Source organism: Episyrphus balteatus, chromosome 4, assembly GCF_945859705.1.
Source record: "Episyrphus balteatus chromosome 4, idEpiBalt1.1, whole genome shotgun sequence".
In the NCBI taxonomy this organism is placed as follows: Eukaryota; Metazoa; Arthropoda; class Insecta; order Diptera; family Syrphidae; genus Episyrphus; species Episyrphus balteatus.
Window position 1 is genome coordinate 79,614,559 of NC_079137.1, and position 23,716 is coordinate 79,638,274.

The 23,716-nt window shown below is 30.8% G+C and overlaps 2 protein-coding genes across 4 annotated transcripts; one reads left to right on the forward strand and one right to left on the reverse strand.

The window, feature by feature from the left end:
- Positions 1 to 537: 537 nt before the first annotated feature.
- LOC129919652 (eukaryotic peptide chain release factor subunit 1) lies at positions 538 to 16,742 on the reverse strand. 3 transcript variants are annotated; one of them, XM_056000609.1, is made up of 9 exons: positions 16,587 to 16,742; positions 16,279 to 16,518; positions 15,751 to 15,932; positions 6,530 to 6,705; positions 5,990 to 6,459; positions 5,766 to 5,921; positions 5,504 to 5,701; positions 5,287 to 5,434; positions 538 to 1,416 (listed from the first exon to the last, which is right to left on the reverse strand). In XM_056000609.1, exons 3-9 carry the CDS (start codon positions 15,831 to 15,833, stop codon positions 1,334 to 1,336), a joined length of 1,314 nt encoding a protein of 437 aa, XP_055856584.1. In that variant the 5' UTR covers positions 15,834 to 15,932; positions 16,279 to 16,518; positions 16,587 to 16,742; the 3' UTR covers positions 538 to 1,333. The 3 variants fall into 3 exon arrangements, with proteins under 3 accessions (XP_055856584.1, XP_055856585.1, XP_055856586.1); XM_056000611.1 differs by lacking the exon at positions 538 to 1,416 and adding an exon at positions 4,586 to 4,939; XM_056000610.1 differs by lacking the exons at positions 16,279 to 16,518; positions 16,587 to 16,742 and adding an exon at positions 16,047 to 16,064.
- A 1,434-nt stretch (positions 16,743 to 18,176) lies between these two features.
- LOC129919655 (exosome complex component MTR3) lies at positions 18,177 to 23,652 on the forward strand. The gene is made up of 4 exons (XM_056000615.1): positions 18,177 to 18,379; positions 18,442 to 18,559; positions 18,616 to 18,932; positions 23,417 to 23,652. Exons 1-4 carry the CDS (start codon positions 18,247 to 18,249, stop codon positions 23,650 to 23,652), a joined length of 804 nt encoding a protein of 267 aa, XP_055856590.1. The 5' UTR covers positions 18,177 to 18,246.
- Positions 23,653 to 23,716: the final 64 nt, after the last annotated feature.

Sequence of the window (23,716 nt, forward strand, 5' to 3'; positions counted from 1 at the left end):
CCCACTTTTTGCAAAAAATGGCGGTTGTAGTTATACCTTAACGCCGAATGCGTTCGCTATGAAAATTTGTATGAATTCTTCACCTTTCGTTGTATCGTTCTTGTTTAACGAACGAAGATTCCCTCAGTAGCAAAATTTAAACGCTTTCCATATTGATCGCACAGTTGAAGGGCCATATTCCATGAATATTTTCTTCTTATCAAAGAAACCCAAATTATTAAAAATGATGCAGTAAAAAAAAAACAAAACAAAATTTTTCTCGTGTGGAATCTTTTTATTATATATTCTTTTTTTTTCTATTTATTTTGCGTCACTTTGCTGGCTCATTCTCTTTTTGTATCTCGCTTTTTTCTTCTTCGCTACTTTGATAAATATATAATTTAACATAAAATTGTAATGTCTTGGTTTATATCGATTTTTGTTTTCAATTTAAAATGTTTTCTCTCATTTCTATCTAGAGCTATATATTTTTTTTTATTTTATTGTTTATTTTTTTAAATTACCTGTGTAAATATAAACATGTTTTGCAAAATTGTGTTATTGTTTTTTTTTTTTTTAATTTTGTATTCTTGAACTGAAAGCTTTTTATTTATTAGTTTCATTCTTTTTTCGTTTACTATATAAACCGCATCATGTTTGTATTCGTATTAAATGTGTTTTTATTTATATAAAAAAAAGAAAATTAAAGAAAACATAATTTGTAAACAAAGATCATGATTATCAGAGTTGCGTTGCTTGCCAATCACACATCCGTTTCCTTTTTTTTTTATATAATTTTAATCTTAAGTTAAATAAAATTTTACTTTTTTATTTTTAAAACAATTTTATAAGGTTAAATTTAAAAAGAAAAATCAATATATGTTTGTATATATATATATATGTAAAAAAAAAAAAAAAACAATGATAAGAAAATGAACAGCGATAGATCTACTAAAGCTCAAAATAGGCTTCCGCCAGAGGCACACAGACTGATATTTTTCCTTTTTTTCTCTCTTGAGTTTTCCTCATTGTGGTGTTGTTGTTAATTGGAAAAAATTGTTCAAAGTGGATGTTCGTTATTCATTTTCAATAATATATATTTTTAAATCTTTTTTTATCAATTAATTAGTAAATAGTGTATATGATTTTTTTTTCGCAATTTAATATTCTATACAATTTTATATTTTTATTTTTTAATTTATTCTTGTATTGGTTTTGAAGTTGTATTTTTTTGTTTTTATAATTTTGCATTCATTTATTAATTTACTGTTTATTATTTCTGCGAATATTTTATTTCATTTTTCTCTGAGGTATGAATTTACCAAAAAAAAAACTTGAAACAAACCAAAATTTTCTAATAATCATCTACGTCGAAACAATTGTTGTCCAATTCATCTAGCTGCATACTCTGGAAGTCTACTTTGTAACGTAAAATGCCTGTTGAAGAGAAATAAATTGGAAAAATGTTTGTGATTAGTTTTTTTTTTTTCAAAGTTTACAATTAGACCATATTGAAATAAAAATCGTTCTCTAAAAGAAGCTCACTACGAAAACTATCAGTAATTAAATAAAATAAAATAATAATTATAATTGATTTTAATTTATAAAATTAAAATATAAAAAATATAGAGAATGCAAATTTTTTTTCTATGAACTGATACCAGATTACATAATTGTTGTTAACAAAATTTCGTAGAATGATTCGAATTGAAATAAAACATCAAAATAAATAAACCAAAGGTTTTATTAGTTGATGAGATTTTCCAATATTTTTTTTTTTTTAATTCCATGTATTTCCTTGCCTGGTAAAATAAATAAAAGGTTGAACAATTTATACGCCAATGCTTAATTCAAATAAACTTAACCGATGTTTTTCTCCTATATTGTTTTCAAAGTATCGGTCTTTCGCAACCTTCATGAGAATGACATAATTGCTCATCTTTTTAATAAAAAATAAAACGTGTTTAAGACTTTCTTCCTACGCGAAATAAATCGTTCCCAGTTTCGCAATAAATTCCTTCGTGTGTTGCATTTTTTTTATTGGTTACCATAAACTCTTCTGATTCGGATAATGGTTACAAATTTCAAAAGAACTGCGTTCAATCGAAATTTGTTATGATCAAAGGATAAGGTACCAAATTCTGAGGGAAAGGTACACCATTTTCAGTCTGGACTGGACAAATACTTTTTGGTCACCCTCCATCGCTGTGTGTTAAGCTTACAAAACCTCAAAAAATGTTCGACCAATTTGGAAGTCTCTTTTTTTGTTTTGTTGTTGTTAATTCAGGGATCGAATCACGGCACACGATTACGATCATACGTTAACGTTTTGACTATTGCCGCCTCTATTTAAACAGTAGAAAAAGATAGGGACCGATACCGGCCATACGTTAACGAACGTATGTATGCTGTGATTCGACCCCCTGGGCTTGTTTTCTAGGCTCACAAAAAATTTCAGTGATACTTAAGGTGAGTAAGCTTCCGGCAAATCAGCTTCCGTCAATAAATATTTTTGGGATAGGTGTTTTGATGTCCTGAACTTTTCTATTAACTTTCCTTCTCAAAATATTTTCAAGTTTTTAAAAATTAGAACGCATTTTACCATTAAAATACATCATCAGCAGATACGCTGATGACATGATCGGACAATTACAAACAATATTATCCATTATACCAAATTGCAAGCAAATCCACCCGAATTTTTTGGAAAAAACGTCAGAAATGCTCTAAACTGAAAAAAAACATCAGAAAATAATAATAATAACACTGGCGTATTTGGCCTTTTATTTCAAGTTAATCTATCTGTTTTTAGTTACTTATCGGATTTAATAACAATAATAAAGGTGCATACTTCTGTAAGATTCTGCATAAAAACACATTTAAATAATGCCTGTATTGCTCCACAGTCCACAATGAAATATAAAATGTAATAACAAAAAGTCTTAAATAATAGGTATAGTGTGCGGGCGCTCGTAAAGCCATATACCGATTAAGTAGTCGGCCGACAGGTTGCCGATTATTTAGTTCGAAGTAATCGTTCAAGTGTGAGCACTAGATTATATTGATTAAGAGTCCGGCTAAACTATCGACCTATAGAAGGTCTTTGCCATGCGGATAAAATATGTGCCGCAAAGAGGCACTCGATTTAAAATATTAACTTGAACTAAAACATGTTATTTTTTATAAGTTAATGTCTATTTTTTATTTTATAACTTTTTTTTGTTCATTCAATTGTCGAAGTGGAGAAAATGTTGAAAAAACATTCATGAGTTTATCTAGGTTTTTACCAAATCCCTGTTTTGTATACCCTTGAAAAGGTCTGACTGAATGACAGGTAAAAAAAACTATAATCAGTTAATCGCAACTAGAATTTTTGCAATTGCTATTTTATTAATACTATTGGGTTATCAACAGAATTTCTATAAAAATAAAACCTACTATGTTCAATCAGGTTTCTTACAGACAAAAAAAAATCGTTCGTCGATGAAGAACTATTTAATTTGCAGAATGGGTCCTTTAAGTGAAGCAATTAAGCAAAGTAACTGCTACGACTCAATACTAGCGTAAGAATGTTGTATTATACAAGTGCTTAACGTGTATAATACAACTTGTATTAATACAAATGCTTAACGTACAAAATTTTACTTAAACTCAGAATTTCGTTGTTTTCCATAATCAAATATGCCATATATTTGCTAGTACTCTTAAGTTTCCCTTTTCATTTTAAATGCAAAACAAAAACATATAATTAGACTAGAAAGTATTTGTTTTTGCTTTGCCAATAAAATCCAAAAGTTAGTGACCACTGAGAATTCAATTTTTTAACTGACAATGATGTTTGTGAAATATGTCATATGTATGTATTTAACTCATATTTGAAATTTTGATTGATATCTAAATTACCAAAAGCGGTGCACATACTTTTCTTTATCAGTGATATTTAACTTATCGAAAACAGTGCATTTTTCAGTCCTTTAATGATATCTATTGGACAATTTTGTTTATTGTTTGTTTAATTTTGACGTGAAAATGTATGTTGTCAAATTAAAATTAAAATCGCAGCATACAATTATGAAAAAACTACGTGCTGTTAAGCAAAACTTAACAATTTTTAAATACGATACAACACTACAACTCAACAAATATTTATAGAAAAAAAAAGAGTTCAACATGCAGCATTTGGAAAGGAAACAAAAAAAGTTATAAACCAAAAAATTAAAAAGGAATACAATTATCAACATAAACAACACACAAATATCATCTTTTTGTTCAAAAATTACCTTAGTCAAAAAGACGCGATTGTGACTTTTATTTTTTAAAGTTAGAAGAATGCAGGGATTTATATATTTTTTTTGTTTTTTTTTTTTTTCTTTTTAAAGGAGTAGTAATTTTTTAATTAAAATTGTATGAGTTCGAACTTCATGACAAGATTTTTTTTTTGTTTTATACAATTGGGAAAATGTTAGCCTTTAACATAGTTTTGTTTGATTTTTTTTTATTTTAAAGAATACATGTCAATTAAATATGCACGACAGGTTTTTTATCTTCGTTTTTTTGTTTTGTTTTTTAAAAATTAAATATTACAATAAAAATTCACGCGATCTAATTTATTATTAATTTTTTTTTTGTTTTAAAAAGATTTCATTTTAATTTGTATTTTTTTTTTACTTTTTTTGTTTTAATAAAATAAGAAAACCGAGAAAATTCGACGACTCTTCTCGTGTTCTTTTTCTTTGTGTGAAGTTTCTCGCTACACATTGCTCTCCTTTTTTTGTTTGTTCTCTTATTTATCAATTATACGTATTTTTTTTTATTATTATTATTTTTATTCATTTTTTGTTTTTTTTGCTTTGTTTTGGTATTTTTTGATTTTAATTTATTTAGTAATCATCAAGGTCAACATCATCCAAAGGTTCGTCGGCTTGAAGTGATTGGAAATCTACTTTGTAGCGTAAGATTCCTACGGTTTTATGTGTTTTGTGTGTGAGGAGTAGTAGCATTTTATATAATTATTTATAAATATAGTAATAGCCCAAAAAACGCAAAGGGATTTGGATTTTACAAATATTATAATATATATATTATTTGATTTTACGTGGCAGCATTTTCAAAAAAACGAAAAAAATACAGAAGAAAATAGTTGGTTTTTGTTTTAAAGACATAAAATACAAATTCATTAAAGTATATATAAATATAATAATAGTCAGTGGGATTAGCAATAGTGCCAGGGATGTTTTTTTTCTGTTTGTTTGTTTTTGTTTTGTTTACAAATTTGTATGTGAAAGGAATAAAATACGATGGACTTACCTCCAATTCCACCAAATCCTCGGACAAACTGACTACCTTCCTGAGATTTGTCGGTAATGATCTCAAGAGTAGCACCGAATATTTTGTAATTGTTCGCAAGCCATTCCAAAAGCGGTTGAGACTCGATTAATTCCATTTCGACCCCACTCTAACAAAAAATTCAAAAAAATTAATAAATCTTTTAGGGTAATTATTAAAAATAAAAATCCAAACTAACTTCCTTATCGGTAAAATGTGATTTATCTTTTTCTTGCTCTGGTGTTAGATGTAATACTGTGGTCGAGGTTGAGTTCGCATGATTCTTTAGCACGTAACGTTGAATGTCTAAGTTTTCCCAGCAAATTAAAGTCTCCACTGAACCAAGTTCCAATGCTCTTAAGGTATCCTCAACTCCAAAGCAATATTTTCCTGTATCCTAAAATAAATAAAACTAAGATATAAACAAATTTATTTAACAAAATGAAATTCGAAAAACTTACCTGAGAAATTTCATCAAAGTAACGACCAATGAGTTTCTTTTCCTGAATAAATTTGACATTTTGCAATGATTCAGCGGCCAATTCTATCGCTTGATTAAAACCGTTTTCGCCTCCATAGGAAACGTCCACCAATTTAATAATCTTTGATTGCAGTCTCTGTTTTACAAAGAAGAAAAAAGGTTTCAATCAAATTCTTAAACCAAATATTGATGGTTTTGTCTTACAGGATCAAACATATCGGATTGACTCAGTTCAGTTTTGAAATCAGCACTACCAGCCAGGATTAAGCCCGCAATATTAGGCTTATCATTTGTAATGAACAACTGTGTGGCAACTTCGGCGACCTTTCGCACATAATTGTGACGTTTTTCCATACGCAGACGAGCAAAACGCAAAGCAGATTGACCACCACGACCGTGTTTCTTCGGCAGATCAACTGTAAACTTGTGCAGAACTTCACGTGTGTTGCCTTGCAATGTACCAAACAATGCTCCATTACCATCCATGACGATAAAGCCGAATTTATTGTCGTCCGCAAGGAGGGCGGTCAACGCCTCCGTATGGAACTTATTATCGCACAGATAGAGCGATGTATTGATGGGCTTAAATGGCTCGAAATCGATGTTGACTTTTTTCTCTTTGCCTTCTTCTGTGACAATTGTGCCGCAGTAAATAACTAAACCATTTGGAGGCACTAAGAAAATAGAAATTGTAGAAAAAGATGAATTAATGAATAAAATAAAAGAAGGGAGGAAAATATTTACCTTTGGTGTATAGTTTAAGTCTATGCTGCACAGATGTAATGGCACCCAAAACAGACAGACGATTGACACGAGATTTAATGTTTGACGCTGTACCAAATTCATCTGCCAACATTTTGCTTACACGAGAGATTTGATCTTTTGGTGGAATAATAAGAGAAATCATACTGGTGCCATTGCTGAGAAGAAAAAAGTTAAACAAAATAATTAATTACGATATAGGAATAAAAAATAAGTGTTTTGGTTAAATTGTGTAGAAGCCAAAATTACCATTTTTAATTCGTATGATGCTGCTTGTCTAGATTACTTTAAAATAATTGGATACTAAATTCAGTAGGTCTTGTTATGAAACCGTTATATTTCCTATTTTATCACTGTTTTAACAACTTTTGTATGAAAAAAAAATCCAAAATAAACAAAATAAATTTTGCATAGAAAATCCAATATTTAAAATATACATATCGTCGGCGTAAAACAAAATTGTTCTAAATCCACTTTTTACCGAAAATGAGTTAATGATGCAGTTTTACTAATTTTAGGGTGCTCTTTCCGAATTTGAAAACCGTTTCTGAAAAAAAAATTTCATTCTGCAGATAATATAGTTTAATGGGACATAGAACAATAAAAACAGGGAAGAAGCCTTTTGAAAATGAGCCCGAGTATTCTTGATTGTTCTAAGTCCCATCATATTTTGTTCTAAGTCCACTTTTTATTTAAGGAAAAAACGTACTTGTATAGGAATTGTTATATGTCCAATTTTGGGTTTTTAGTTTTAAAAAATATTTAAAAATAGTTAGCACTTACTAATGAGGTAAACTTGTACATTTTATTCAAGAGAAAAGAACAAACTTTATAAAAAACATAACTTGAATGGCAAACGAGCAGAAAATTGTCGCTTTAAACCAATTTGAAACTTAAAAATCGTCCCCTGTAAAATTTGCTTTTTGTGACTTAGAACAATTTTGCTTTACGGCGACGATATATAGCACCCCTTACGTTATTATGTCTTAATGCGCCTAACATCAAGCTTTGGGAAAATACATACATATTTGTATTTTATGGTATTATGCTTATCCCTTTCATTGATGACATTCAATTTCAAACTTGAATACTCTATCTCTAACCTTAGATAATGTTCTTTTTTGTATGTCCATTTGTCCATGTTATGATAAGATACTGAAGTACATAGATGAAAAGTTATCAATTTTTAATATAATGTAGGCAACTTTTTCTTTGCTTTATTTTATCATTAATTTATCAAAAAAAAAAAAAAAAATAATAATAATAACATAACTAACAAACATTTTAAACTGATAAATATTTGCGTTTCATCTAGATTTGTATCTTTTAATTCTAGTATTCGTACTCCATCACGCTTTTATGTAGCCCATATTCTAGTTTCAACCCTCAATGGTTTAATAACATAGGGGAAGCAAATGAATAGTTGTGTACAAATTTATTTATACATGTAGATGAAGCAATACTTTTTTTGGAGATCATAAATTTAAGCATAATAAAGGAATACGGAATAATAACTTCCTTCTTGAGGAGGCTAAAAAGACTCCTTTGACAGATTCCTAACTTTTCGCTTCAAATAGTCGCATATGAATACTATGTTTGCTCACTAGCATTCAAAGCAGACTACTAAGTTGTATTTGCAGCTGGTTTTGGTAAGCGGCTGAGCAACCATTCACTAAAGACCGAGTTGTCGTTAGGCTCGTTACCCTAATAGAAGACACCTTTTTCGACACTCTGTTGCAGATTGTTCTTTAAAATGTCTTAATAAACATACCCATTCATTGTTTCCTCAATGAAGATTAAGTTACCTACACCATAAGTATAAGTATAATACCATATTCGATCCATCGACGATTTTAGCAGTACTATACTTTTTTCGGATCTAGTTCTTTTTTTATCTTTCTCCAAATTTCATATCTAAAACCATTGTTTTTTTTATATAGTGGCTTTTAATCTTTTAAATCAATAATTGAAGTAATTTAAGAAAGTTGCCCTACGGGACGTGAACTTTAAAGCTCTAAACTGAGAATAAATAAGCTAAATACTTTTCCCTTCGATAAGTTTGAGTTTAAATTTCATTATTTCCAAAAAGAACAGCTGTTGGGAAGGCAATTAAACATTTTGTTTACAATTTAATTTCTAAACATGAAAAAACGTTCCTCATAAACAATGAAATGTACATATATAAGTGTAAATGACTCTGGTAACAAAAATAGAAAATCACTGACCAACAATATGATATTAGCCGCTTTTAACCCCTGTCACAATAGCAAACAAAGCGAAGTTTTGTAATCTTTATATTTTTAGCAGAAATAAACCCGATATAATTGTACTGTCAGAGACTTGTATAACCTGTGATATAGATAAATCTGAATATTCATTGCAAAATTATAATATGATTGTTTGTGATTCAAACTCAAGACACACTGGTGGAGTATTAGTTTATATTAATTGTGAATTACAATTTGAGTCAGTCAGCACATTTAGTATAGATTACTGTATGTGGCTAGCAGCTGTTAAGGTATGGTTCGACAAAACTCCATTTATAATAATAGCAGCATATAGATCACCTAGCTCGACCGTAAATACTTTTGTTAACAGTCTTGATTCATGGTTAGATGAAACAGTAAGCTTTGCAGATAATATAGTTATTGCTGGTGATATAAATATAGATTTTCTTCAAAACTCAAATGATAAAAATAAAATTTGTAAAATTATAAACGACAATGCTTTAAAACAATTAGTTACAGAGCCAACAAGAATAACAGCAAATTCTGAAACACTAATCGATTATGTGATAACCAACTGTGATAATATTGATGTAAAAGTAAATAAAAATCTAAAAATATCTGACCATGAAACCATACAATTTTTTATAAATAATAGTAAGTCTAATAAAGTTCCCACTAAAAAAATTATCAAAATAAACAACTACAAAAAAGAAAAATTCAGAGATCTTTGGTCAGAAAATTGCACCATTGAAGAAGACATTACAATTGATAAATCTGAAAAATTATGTTCGAAATTAGTTCGGGTAATGAATGAAATGTTTTCTTTTAAATCTGTTAGAACCAAAGGAATAACACCATGGTATAATAATGAACTAGACTCTCTAAGAAACATAAAAATTAATGCGTATAACAAAGCTGTGATAACTAAGTGCAATCAAGACTGGAACTCATATAGACTGATTAGAAATAAGTACAAACAAAGTATTAATAAAGCGAAAAACAATTATGTGCAATATAAAATAGCTTTAAATAGTGGTAACCAGAAGGGACTATGGCGTGCAATAAAAGATTTAGTTTTAGGTAATGATCGTAAAGATATAACGAAAATAGAAATAAACGGTGCAATAGAGACAAATATATGTGCAATAGTAAATCATTTAAATGATTTTTTTGTTGATAGTGTCGTTGAAATAAATAATTCTATTTTGCATGTCCCCTACGTGTCCATTATATGCCCAGTACAATCTGTTTTCCTTTTCAAACCCCTTGCCATTAGTGATCTTGAAAGTGTTTTAAAAGAAATGAACAACAAAAAAGATGTTTTCGGAATAAACTCAACCATTTTTTTAGAGAATTTCGACTTAGTTGGCCATGAAATTTTAGAAATAATAAATGAGTCACTACAATGTGGAGTGTTTCCCAAAACCCTAAAAAAATCTGTTGTTGTCCCTGTTGCAAAAGTCCCAAATCCCAGAGAAGCACTTGAATATAGGCCAGTAAATATGTTACCGACAATGGAAAAAATTATTGAAAAAATAGTAAGCAAGCAACTTTCCCAACACGTCAAAACACAAAATATATTGATAGATCAACAATCTGGATTTCGGGGAGGGCATTCATGTGAAACAGCTCTAGTAAGTACAATCCACGACTGGAAGATAAAGATGGATGAAGGGAGAAAAATAATTGCCATATTCATGGATTTTAAAAGAGCGTTTGAAACCATTGATAGAGAAATTTTAATTGATAAGATGGAGAATTACGGCGTAAGAGGAATTGAGAAGAAATGGTTTGAATCTTACCTAAACCAAAGATCGCAAATAACTAAAATTTCAGAAAGTGAATCAAACGAAAGAAGTGTCAATATTGGAGTGCCACAAGGATCTAATTTGGGTGGTGAATTATTTCTTCTCTACATAAACGAAATTAACAAAGTGTTAAAATGGTGTAAATGTGTTCTTTTTGCAGATGACACTTTAATTTACATTGACTTTAAGAATATAATGGATGTATATGCAAAAATTAATGAAGATCTTGATAATGTTTATCAGTGGCTTTGTATGAACAAATTAAAACTAAATGTGTCAAAAACCAAATTTATGATTCTAAATTCAAATGAAATTGTAAATTTGCAAATTGGATCGGAAAATATCCAACAAGTGAAAAGCATAAAATATTTAGGTGTTATTATTGATAAAGACTTAAATTTCAAAGAACATTCTGATTATATTTGTGCGAAGATAAGCAAAAAAGTGGGCTTTTTAAATAGAGTCAGAAAGAAATTAAGCTTTAAAAATGCAGTAATGATTTACAACACAATTGTTCTGCCACATTTTGACTATTGTGCTACAATTCTGTACATGTGCAATATAGATCTTAGGCAAAGACTACAGGTTCTTCAAAATAAAGCTATGCGTGTTGTCTTAAAGTGTGATAGATATACCCCTTCAAATTTTATGTTACAATCCTTAAAGTGGTTAAATGTTAATCAGCGTCTAATACTGAAAGTCCTTATTTTTATTTATAATATAAAATCTTGCAATTATCCACAGTATCTACAAGAGAAATTGGTTTATGTTGGCGAATTGCAACCATTCAATCTAAGATCTGCAAATGATTTCAGACTGGAGAGATATAACCGGAGCAGCACTCAAAAATCTGTAATGTATCAAGGAGTGAAACTATTTAATTCACTGCCAAGAGATGTAAAAGATGAGTCCAACTTCCAACGTTTTAAGAAACTTCTCATAAATTTCATTAAAATAAATTATTGTTAGATTTCAAATCTTGTTATTATTCAAAATTTAAATTCTAAATTCAAATCAAAATTTTTGTTAATTTAAAATTTTGTTAAAGATTTAAACTTTTAATAGTTATATATATAATTAATAAAATAAATAAATCAAAAATCAAAAAATCTCTACTAAAAGCGTATACTTTTATGCAACTCAGTAAAAGTCAATAAAGTAAATGATCAACTATGTTAACAATACAAGTTTCTTTAAAAATAATAAAAAAAAAATAAAATATGTAAAAAACATTTTTATAAAAAAAAATTCTTTTTTATTTTATTACTATCAATTGCTTAACTTTTTAATATGTTTCTCAAATAACGAGTTTTGAATATAAATTGCAAGTAGATGTGTCTTCTATAAATTTATTCATTCTCATAATTTTTATGCGTTGCATACCTACTTACTCTACATTTAAATGAGATCTTATTTTCTTTCCGCACTAACAAAATATAAACATACATATTTATGAATAAATAAACAATTAACCGTATAATTGGGAATAAAAAAAAAATAGAAAATTAATCAGGATTAATGAGTTTGCTTCTCCCTCAAAAAAAAAAAAAAATGTTAACCCTCCCTCTTTTAATAAAGGATTATCATAAACCTGTCGTTATCACAATTTTTTGTTAATTTATCAACTAGAATAAATTTCAGTCAGGTAGATACCCATACTCCTGTATTAATCGATGTCAACTCCTCGCTTTTTTCCGTTAACAACCCAACCAACGATAAAAAAAAAAAACAAACAAACTTCATAGGTACAGTCTAACACAGAGCTGAAATATATTTTATCATAGAAGAACAAACCCCAAAAAATCCTAATATCAAATCCAAAAATAAAAAATTGTAATAAAAAAAAGAAACAAACTCTAGCTCGCAGAAAAAAATAAGGCTTCTCACAATCATCTACGTCATCACAAAAGTTTTGACACATTTCCACCTTTTTTTTTTTTATTGCAACAAACAATCAGAGCAAGAGAAGAAATATAACACAAGACAAAAAAAAAAATAACGCAAAACACATATAAACACACACACACACATACGCATCTCCAAAAATAAAAATATACACAAAAAAAAAACTCAAACAAAACAAACTCCACTGGGCTCAAACTGGATTAAACTAGATGCCTCCACCTAACACCGTACCAAACATGCTACCAACTAACCAAACCAACCAACAAAAATCTCATTGAAAATGGCCAACGTGTTGCTTGTGCATTCACTTTGCTCAGTTAAGTTTTCTCAGTGTGTTTCAGTGTTGTTTATGACTACCTTGGCTAACTAACTGACTGGTTGGTAAGTTAGCTGGTTATCTGCGCTTCACTGGCTACTATCATGGATATGAAAAAGAGTTTAGAGTAGATGAGATTACAACAGCTGACCATCATTGAAATAGGTTAACTTACATAACTTAAACGTGTGTGTAAATTAATTAATAAAAAAAAATAGTTTTTTGTATTTGTTGAAGGAGAGAAACTAAGCGATAATGCGATTTGGATTTGTTTACTGTGCTGAAAATGTGGCACATGCTGCACGCAAATTAAATGCAAAAAATTACAAGTGGAACGAACAAATGTCTTGAAGTTAGTTCCACCGCTGCTCGGCTGAAAGAGGATTTCGATTCTAATAATGTGAAAGGGCGAAGTGCAACCAATAAGGGCAAACAAGCATCGCCATCGTCAAAGACTAGGTACACTGCCGGTCAATAGAATAGGTTCACCTTTTAAACAGCAAGGTACAGCTTTTTTCTCTTAAATAAAGCTTTCCAAAAACATTTTCGAGAATGCAGTTTCAAAGCATGTCTTTTTTCCTAACTATAAATCAGAAAGAGGTAGTTGAAAAACTATTATAACGGTAAATGTACATCCTGTTTTGGAATTTTTCTAAATAAGTCTTATTTTAATCGGTCAATAGAATAGGTTCACTCACTTTTTTGGATTCAAAGAAACTTAGATTAGTGGGTGCGTTTTTTGGTGGAGTAAAGTGAGGTTTATTTTTAAACATGTTTTAAGGGAAAATGCGACAATCCAAGTGCCTTAGTTTCGAAGAAAAAATAAAAATCAAATTGTAGACCGAACAAAATTAAGGTGTGTGTGTAAAATCGAGAAAAAATTAAAAATCGAAGAATCTAGTTAGCAGTTCTTTAAGAAATAAAGAAAATTAGGAAAAAACTATAAGAAAAGAAAAATTATAAGAAAAGCGCAATATCCTTCGGTCGATTCTTCCGTATTTAAATCTTAAATTAAATCTTCCCCTGTAAGTACTCTTAGTTTTTGAACTGTAGAAGGATTGATGAGAAGTGTCCAAACCTAGAACGCATGCAAATCCAGTAGGAAACTCCGTTAAATGCTCAAAGAATCGAAAATAGGTTGAATTTCGAAAAGTATCACATTTGTTAGAAAAGAGATTTGCAGCGTATTTTCTTTCCGAGGAATTGAATAAAATTTGTGTATCCTGGAAGGTTTACATCATTTCCAATTTGATTTAGGAAGGGGCGAATTGCTTTTGCAACGACTTCATAGACACTAGGTCGAAATAATGGTTATAGTCGATATTCCATATTTTTATAAGACTAACCTTGATTTTTCGTCGTCTTGTTTCACTGCAAATTCATGCAAGCTCACTCTCAAAATTACTTAAGTGATTTTATTCGGATTTAGACTTTTCCGCGGAATAAAGAGGTATTCACACCGTCAGAACTGTACTGTAAAAAAACGAGTAAAATCTCGCACTTTTGAATAATTTTTCTACTCTTCGGACATTTAACTTGTTGGAAAAGGTCGTAAATATCTTGTTCGTGAATTCTATGAGTGAAAATAATAATTTTCCAATAAAATACAATCAAAACATCCAATAAGCCTGAAGAAAGTAAACTTAAATTACATGAAAAAGTTTTACTACCCGAAACCTAATGAAGTTTTTGGGATAGTTGTTAATGAAAAGGTTTCTTTTTCAATATAAATTCAGTAACATAAAATCAATCTTATCGATAGAAACTATTTTACAATTTTAAAGTACCTGGGCGAAGGTTTTTTAAAGTACCTGAGTTGAGGTGACTTGAACTTTAAAATTGAATTATATTCAATCGTTCCACTTAAAATAAAAATAATTTTGAAACTATTTTACATTAAAAATTTATTCTTTTTTGTCTAATTTTCCCAAATAAGACAAGTGAACCTAATCTATTGACCGATGAAAAAAGGTCTTTTTTTTTTGGGAGCATTGCAATAAATTGTATTAATTTTTTGTTTTAATAGTTTTGAGTCAGTTTTTTTTTTAAATAATAAGAAAAATGGATACTCTTGAATATGGATCATTAAAAAGGGGTTTTAATTCGGTTTTTGTAGGAGCAAAATTCAATTCTTTATCGTTTATAGGGTGAACCTATTCTATTGACCGGCAGTGTATCTACGTCAACAGTGCAAGAGGAGAGTAGAAAAAAAGAAAATAGCACAACACCCAAATCGACGGGTCTTCCCTGGCTCGCTCTGAGCTGCAACCAGCTCAAGATGAACAAATTTAATTAAACAACCTTCAAATAACTTTTTTTTGTAGTATTTTTGTACTTTCGTCTTTACATTTGACTATACGGCGACGCTGCTTGCTGCTGCTTCTGTTGTTTGTGTCTTGTGTGCTTTTTAGCTTCCCCCCGACTACATTTTTTCTGACTTCGCGCACCAAAAAAAAACGCAAAGCAGAAAAAAATCTAAAGAAAGTGACAGAGGAGTGGTAGACCACTCACAGCCACAGCATAACACTTAAGCAGCAAGCAAGCAAGCAGCAACCAACGCCAAGTAAAAAACCAAAAGCAACTCCCACTAGAAGAGGCAGGCGTTTAATATATTATTCGTCTTTAATTGAGAAAAAGAAAAATGCAAAAAAAAAAAAATAGCCTAGGTGTTTTTACTACATCCATTTCGATGAAGCTTCTAGGGAAATGATTTGATTTGTTTTATATAAAAATTACATTATTTTTTCTCAATGTCAGTGAATTTGGGACAAAGAAAGAAATAAAAAAAAAGGCACAAAGAAAGTTTCTGCGCTTTAGCCTAGCAACTAACAAAATAATAGACGCAAATTGTTGTTTGATTTTTGGCTTCTTTTTGCATGAAAATTAAGTATTTTCGATTTCGAAAAAAATAAAAAAAAATGTTGTTAAAAGAAAAAACAAACTTACCCTCGGGCCATTTCCAAACTCTTGATGAGTTTTTTGATTTTCCAGATTTCCACATTACGATCAGCGGACGTTTCTTCGCTCATTTTGATTTTTTTTTTGTTCCTTTTTTTTTAAATTCCTTGGATTAGATCAAGGGAGTGAGCGATTTTCGATTTGTGTATTTTTCTTCACACTTGAATCAACTACAATAATTCACAATAAATATAATTAAAGTATTTGATTAAAGTGAAGAAAAAACTAAAGAAAAAAAATGTGCAGCAAACAAAAGACGAGAACGAATTTTTTGTGTGTCCTGCCTGCGATGTGAAAAATCTTCTCTTCTGTATTAAAAAAAATTTGTGCCCCAAAGAAGACGACGACGAAAGGTTCTCGTGGCAAAATATGGCGTTTGACTAGACACACACACGTTCCAATTCGTTTTCATTCCAAAAAATTTACAAAAAGAGACAACATTATGTCTTTATCATAAGACTTTAATATACGTTCATCTCTTTCATTTGCATTGACATTTATGATTCTTTCACTTACACTTCAATATAGTTGTCTCTTTTTTGTCTTTGTGTTCCTCTCCTTGAAGATGTTTCGTTTTCTCAGAATTGCACTTTCTTTTTTTTTTATTTCAGTCGTCGTGGTTTTTTTTTTCTTTTCCTCGTCGTCTTCTGAGAAAACTGAAGGATGAATGAATTTCGCAAGAAAAAAAAAACTGCGGGGCAAAGGGTGAGGTTATAATGTACTGTCAGAGAGAGAGAAGTTTTTAATGGAAGTGACCTGGAAATGGATTATGTATATTTTTTTGGTTATTGTTTTAAGGAAAGTTTTAATAAAAATTTACTTACAATAAAAATAAATCGATTAAAAACGACCTGGCGAAGGTAATTGTAGAAAAACTGCTTTGAAATATGCCCAAATTGGCATGAGTAAGTACGGAGTAAGTTGAGCGAACTTCTCACGCCATGTGCAGTTTTCAAAGAAAAGGATGGAATTTTTTGAGTAATGGAATATAATCGGAACGATGTGGGTTTTGTTGGTGGATGATGGAATCACATTTTATTTTTAGATTGTAGCGGGGTGTGTTGGTGAAGTTGTGGTGGATGAAAGAAAATTTCGGGTAATTACGAAATAGTTGTTGGGTAATTTTTATCTTTCAAGTTAAGCCTGGTACGCTGCTCGAGCTAAATTTTAGCCAAGATAAAACTCCCATACAAGTTATCGATAATTTGTATGGGACTCATTTTAGCTCGGCTAAAATTTTAGCCTGCGAATTTCCACAGATGATTAACTAAACGATAGTTGTGTCAAAAAATGAAGGGGAATTGACTAATCTAGTACAAAATACTATTACATTTTAGAAACATCACGTGGTTTTTGACAATTTGAGGGTACGTATTTTTGTAAACAAAAATTCTTAACCTTGAAGCCTGGTACGCTGCTCGCGCTAAAATTTAGCTGAAATAAAATTCCCATACAAGTTATCGATAATTTGTATGGGATCCATTTTAGCTCAGATAAAAATAATCGATAATTTGTATGGGAGCTAAAATTTAGCGCGAGCAGCGTACCAGGCTTGACTGCGCAAAAAAAAAAAAACAGATTAGGTCGTTGACGATGAGTTTGCTTTTGTCGGATTCCTTAATAAAATCCACAGCAAAGCCAGACAGCATTGATTTTTTTCATTTGTACTAGCCATTTTAATTTTTTTTAACATTCTTTAATTTGAATTTAAAATTCAAGCTCCTTTTAGGGAATTATTTCATTTCAAACCAAAATGAAGTCTTCACCCCACACCCTAGATAAATTAATAACATGATACTGAGCTCACGATCTTAGTAATAATTCATATGTGGTCAAATCAATCTTAAAATGGCTTAAGCAAGCTCTAAACGCAGTGAATGGCGTTTAAGTTAAGCAATCGTTAAGCAACGTTTCTTAAATGTGTAAATTCTTTATAAATACACATTTTGTACTAAAAAGCTATTTAGAGGTTGTTTACCGTTAAACAACCTTTAAAATTCTTTTATAAATATGGCTGTAAGCCTTTATGTTTACTTGAGTCCTTTGGAATTATTGGTAGTTGATGATTTTTGTACATTTACTTCTAGAACTACTCATGCTCTTCTGTCCAAGTAGAGGTGAATTGCATTGATTTCATTGAAATTGCTTTTAATTGAAAATTGCTACTTTGACGCCTCTAAAGGGAAATTCTGTTATCTGAAAATTAAGACATTTTAGGGTTTTGACTGGGTCCAAGTTTTACTGCCAACCAAAAAACTTGCATAGTATAAAACACTGTTAATATAAACAAAGCCTTATGTAAACGATATGGAATCGAATTAATTTTCATTTCATTCCACTGTATTATTTTCCAAACATTCCCAATGTAATAAATTGTAATCTCTGAACATGCTCATTTTTTGACATTTCTCAGCGAGCGGCTTTCCTTGTGTACCACGATAATTTCTTTAAAATTTTAAATTTGAAAATAAATAAAAAAAAAAAATGCCACCAACAAATCGCAAATCACTTTATCCCGAATCTTCAGTTCCATACACAATTTATATCAAACCAACTGAAACCATTGCCCCATCAACAAGTAATGAAGCCGATCTTAAACTTGATCCAAGGCCAACCTGTAAGTAAACATTTTTATGAAACCCTACTCCGTCATCTAAACAAAACCTCAATGTTTTACAGTCCTCAAAGTCGGTATTCTATCTCAAGTCAAAGGTTCTGCTTATCTGGAATACGGAAACACAAAACTCTTAGCAGCCATTCTTCCTCCTCGAGAAATAAGCAAACAATCTAAGAAAAAGTTGGTCATTCGAACTCTTTTGAATATTCCTTGACTAATTCATATTCCTATTACAGTGCCCTAGGAGTTATACAATGTGATTTCAAATACGCTCCCTTTGCCACAAACGATCGCACCGAAAACCTTACAAAAAAGGAACAATTCCTCAGTGTCGCTCTGAAGAAGGCTCTCGAACCGGTCATTTGCTTACACGAGTTCCCCAACTTTCAAATCGACATTATGGTCTACATACTCCAAGATGACGGCTGTGCACTTAGTTCAGCCATCAATTGTTGTGGAGCAGCTTTAGCAGAAGGTGGAATTCCAATTTACGATGTTATTACTGCTTCCACAGTTTGTATTTATGGTCAACATGTTTTTATCAATCCAACAGGTAAGCAAATCTATTGAAACCATATAGCTCATTTACTTGAATACTGCCATAACTCAAAGATCACCAATTTTGAGTTACATATTAATGCAGAAGTTTTTGGAATAAAATAATCATCAATCCTACAAAAAGTTATTTCTTAGCTTTAAAAACTGACGGAGTTATTTAGGCCCAATTTTTCAGTAGTCTTCAGATAGAGCTTATTCCTAGGAATATCTTTTTTTTATATTGACTTTGTTCGTTTGATAACTGCCCGCGACTGTCGATCATCTCTCATGGAGATGTCAGAACAGTTTAACATTCACCGCTTTTGGGTGCCGGGTCAGAGAGATATTGTGGGAAACTGCGAAGCAGATGAACTCGCTATAGAGGCAACAAACATAAGATGGTCAAATATTATAACATGCAGATCTGGGCCATATTGCACCAACAACTTTGCATTTTGCAACTTTGCAAAACAATACTTTTCTGCAAAGTAAAAGTGCAAAGTGTTTCACCAAAAATTAAAAGTTCCCCACTTTGCAATTTTGTATGCTTTTTTTGCAAAGCAAAAAGTGCGGGCGTTGCACCAACTAAAAATGGAACTTTGCGTAATTTGAAAATTTGCAAAGTAAAGCAGTAAATAGTTTCAACATCTTTTCGTTGTTAAAAAAGGTTGAAATCTTCTTTTTTTTTTTTACTTAAACAACGATTTCTTTTGAAATTTGATTGTACTTTACTTTATCATTTTTGTTATTTTTTTGGTTATAGTTACTTAGAATTGCCTTACTTCAATTTGTTTAAGGAAGAAAATAATTGAATTTTTAATATTTATCAATATAATATCATTATTTTCACTTTAAATTGTAATCATTCATTGAATGACGCATAATTTTGAATAAGGTAGTTGGCAATTCCAGAGGAGGCTATGAAGCAGAAGGCATAGTTTATTTATGTTTATAATATCGAACTATGGTCTTTGGTTTAGTTACAATTTGTAGCTATTTGACAGCTGAACATCGTTCCTTAACTCCTTTTGGAGTGTGAATTAGTCACGATTCGTAACTACAGTTGAAACTCGATTAACCGGGATGGTCGGGACCGAGCCCATTACGGATAATCGAAAATCCCGGATAAGAGAACTTTTTTTTTCAAGAAAAAATTTATATGTTTTTAAGTTTTTATTAAAAAATAATAAAAAAAAAACAGCAAACAATTAAAAAATTATTTCATAAACGTAACAATTCATATTTTTTTTTGAGCATACATTACAATATCACGAGAACTTTAAGGAAAATTAAATAAAATGCACGACTGGGGCCGCACGTACTTGCTCTTGCAGTTCAAAGCCTTTTTATGTTAGCTTACTTGTAGGTTATTAGAGCTGCCTCTATATACATTTTTAAGAAATTTGGTTGATGTAGGGGAAGAGCCGGCATGGAGGCCAAATGTTAGTTAAATAAAATTTTTTTTTATTTTACTTGACTTTTTTGAAAAAACTAAAAACGCAGTTTTACTGCAATTACTTTGAATATTACGTATGCAAAATTTTATCAAAATCCTTAGAGCCATTTTTGAGAAAATTGCAATAACTCCATAATGATGTACGGGAAGAGCCGACATCCGCGATTTAAAAAAATGTAAAGACCATATTTCCACTATCCGTATTTTTTGAGAAAAACTAAAAACGCAGTTATGTTAGAACTATATCGTCGGTGAAACCAGAAAAGTGTGTAACTCCAAATTTTCTGAAAATTAGATTTGAATGCCATCTGTTAGACAAACCAAATATCTACCGTTCCTTAAACTCAGAATCCCCTTAAAATTCATAGTTTTTATTTTATTAGCAAATTAGAAAATGAAAACTCATAGAAATGCCTTCAAAACGATTTTGTTTTTTTGCTCTCCTATAAAATTTGCTAAAATGGAGTTACACACTTTTCTGGTTTCACCGACGATATACAGCATTACGTGTGCTAAATTTAATCGAAATCGTTAGAGCCGTTTTCGAGAAAATTGCAATAACTCGAAAATTTTGTATGGGAGGTATACGTTCTAAGCGAGTTATTAAAAAACAAAAAAAAAACCAACCTTGGAAATTACGAAAAAAACATCCATACCAAATTTCAAGAAAATCCGTCCACTCGTTTAGGCTGTAGCTACTTGTACAGATGGACGCACGGACGCACCGACGCACCGACGCACAGACCGACGGACGTTATGACGAAACCCACTTTTTTGGGCTTCTCCATCATCGTAATGTTAGTTTTGATTAAAACCTCGAATTTTTTTTTTTTGCACGAAACCAATACTTGCCCTATTGAGCAAGTAAAAATTGTTGCATGTTTAGGTTTTTTTTTATTACCACCGGGTTTAGCTGCACAAAAAAAGCGCAGTCAGGGCTAAGCAATTTACATGTTAAATGCAGCAACACCTTAGCCCCTTGGGCTTAGTTGTCAAGCCCGATGATATCCCTGGGCTTAAAGGTAGAACTATAATTGCCTGAAGCGTCCGATTCAACGGAGGGGAACAGCGCTTCCAACCGCACTCGACGGATGAAAGCTTATCAAAAAGTCAAAGAAAACAACAACAAAAACGAAGGATTTGACATAAGCTTCCGACTGCTTCCTCCAATTATAATTCTGGGTTAACTTTTTGAACAGTTTTAAATCTGTCTTACTAAACTAATTTTTTCATAAATTGTTTAGAATTGGTTTACAAACGGGAAAACTGACGTTTGAAACGACAAAATTTATTTAAGTAGTTTTGCTAGCATAAATTTTTGTATCTCTTTGTAAAACATACAAAAAAAATACAAGAAAGCCCGAAAGCGATAAATATGAAAACTCTAAATTTTCTTTGTGTCTGCTGATATCAGATCATTCAATAAGCAGTGCTGCCAAGATTTTCGGTTAAGCCCCGAGGCGTTTTTTTTGTCCAGCTAAGCCCGGTGGTAATAAAAAACACACCTATTGTGTGACAGGGGATTTTACCCGTTGCTTTTCTTCGATTGAATTGATGTGAATGCGGTCAACTATCAGTAAATCCTGATATGTTGTTCCAGAATAATTCTACTTTTCAAAAAAAAAAAAAAAAAAAAAAAAAAAATAAGAAAATAACTCTCTACAAAAAAAAATTTAAAATACTTTCTTTATTTTTGAGTGCTGATTTTGTATTTTTTAGTTAAATTTTCTTCTTTCCTGTTTTCATATTACGGATAGTAGAGTTTATTACGGATAATAGAGTTTAAATAAATAAATTTTGTTTATTGTCGAGAAAGAATTTCAAATATTTTCATCACGGATAATAGAGCGTCCCGGTTAATCGAATCCCGGATAATCGAGTTTCGACTGTATTTCCAATTCACTTCCATGGTCTGAGTTTAGTGTGTTGATCTGTGAAATTAGATGTTTGGTTTTCAAGAAAATTCAAACATTTTTATTTCTTTTATTAATCAGCGGAAAAATGAAATTAAAATGGAATTTTTGAAATTTTATGATGGGACAAATTGGCAAAACTTTGCGCTTTTTAGAAAAGTACTTTGTGCTTTGCAAATTTGTGGTTGGTGCAACAAAATTTGCAAAGAAGGAATTTTTGTCATACTTTTCAAAAAAATAATTTCCTCTTTACAAATTGGAGTTTGGCGCAACAGAATTTGCAAAATGCAAAGTGTTTGGTGCAATAGGGCCCTGGCCTAGGCTAGATTCAAAACGTTCAAAAAAATGTATTATCCTTAAGCAGATTGCATATCAGCTCTGTAATAAGTGTCCTAACAGAACACTGCTTTATAGGTAGGCACGCCATAGTTGTTGCTTTGATGAGGGACAAGAAGAAACAATCCAACATCTTCTCTGATCATGTCCTGCCCTTTCCAGTAGTGAGGAATTTCCTTGCAAAATCATGGTATCAAAATGGACCAAAAAGTGGTCTAAGTGTGTCAGTCGTTTTCCTGACAGCCATTTCAACCTAACCTTACCTATTCGTTTGATTGAAAAATCAGGGCCTTATCATATATTTCGACAATTAGGGATCAAAACAAAAAATGTTTATAGCTGTTTTTAAGTACAGAAATGTGAACATTTTAAGAACAAACTACTTAATATTTACTTTTAAACATTTTTCAAAAATCCAAAAAGAAAACCCTGGAAGTTAAGAGAGAAAAAGAATGTTTTTGGGATATCTTACTTTTGTAGGCATTGGTACATCTTTTCAAGAAAACCAAGCTTTCAAAATAAACTGTCAATAACATACATACTTATATTGACTTTTTTGGGTAACATGTTGAATTATTTCGATAAAGTAGTATTTAAAAATTAAGTTATTAAAGTCAAAAGAGATTCACATACTTACTTCGTATGGTTTTATGTGACATCTTTTTTGGTTCGTTACAAAAATGTCACATGGATAAAGGGTTAAAACTCGTTTCCTAAAAAAACCAGTTTTTTGAGTATTCAAGTAAATGGGCGATTTCATCCGATAAAAATAATCCTTAATTATTTCTATTTCAGCCGCCGAAGAAGAAATCGTTCAAATGAGAGAAGAAAAGACGGAAATAACCGAACAAGGTCTTTGTGTCATTGCCAGTCTGGCAGCCGTCGATCAAGTCGCCGAATGCTTTCAAAAAGGCTACATGACCTACGAAACCATCAAAAACCTAACCAACTATGCTTTAAAAGTCAATCAGAGTCTCCTGAGCACTGTCAAGCATGTTTTAGTAGACAAAGTAAAACATCACCTCAAGTGATTGGATCTTTTCCAAAAAAAATATTGTTCCATCTTTTTTTTTATTTTCATCCCAAAAGTTCTAG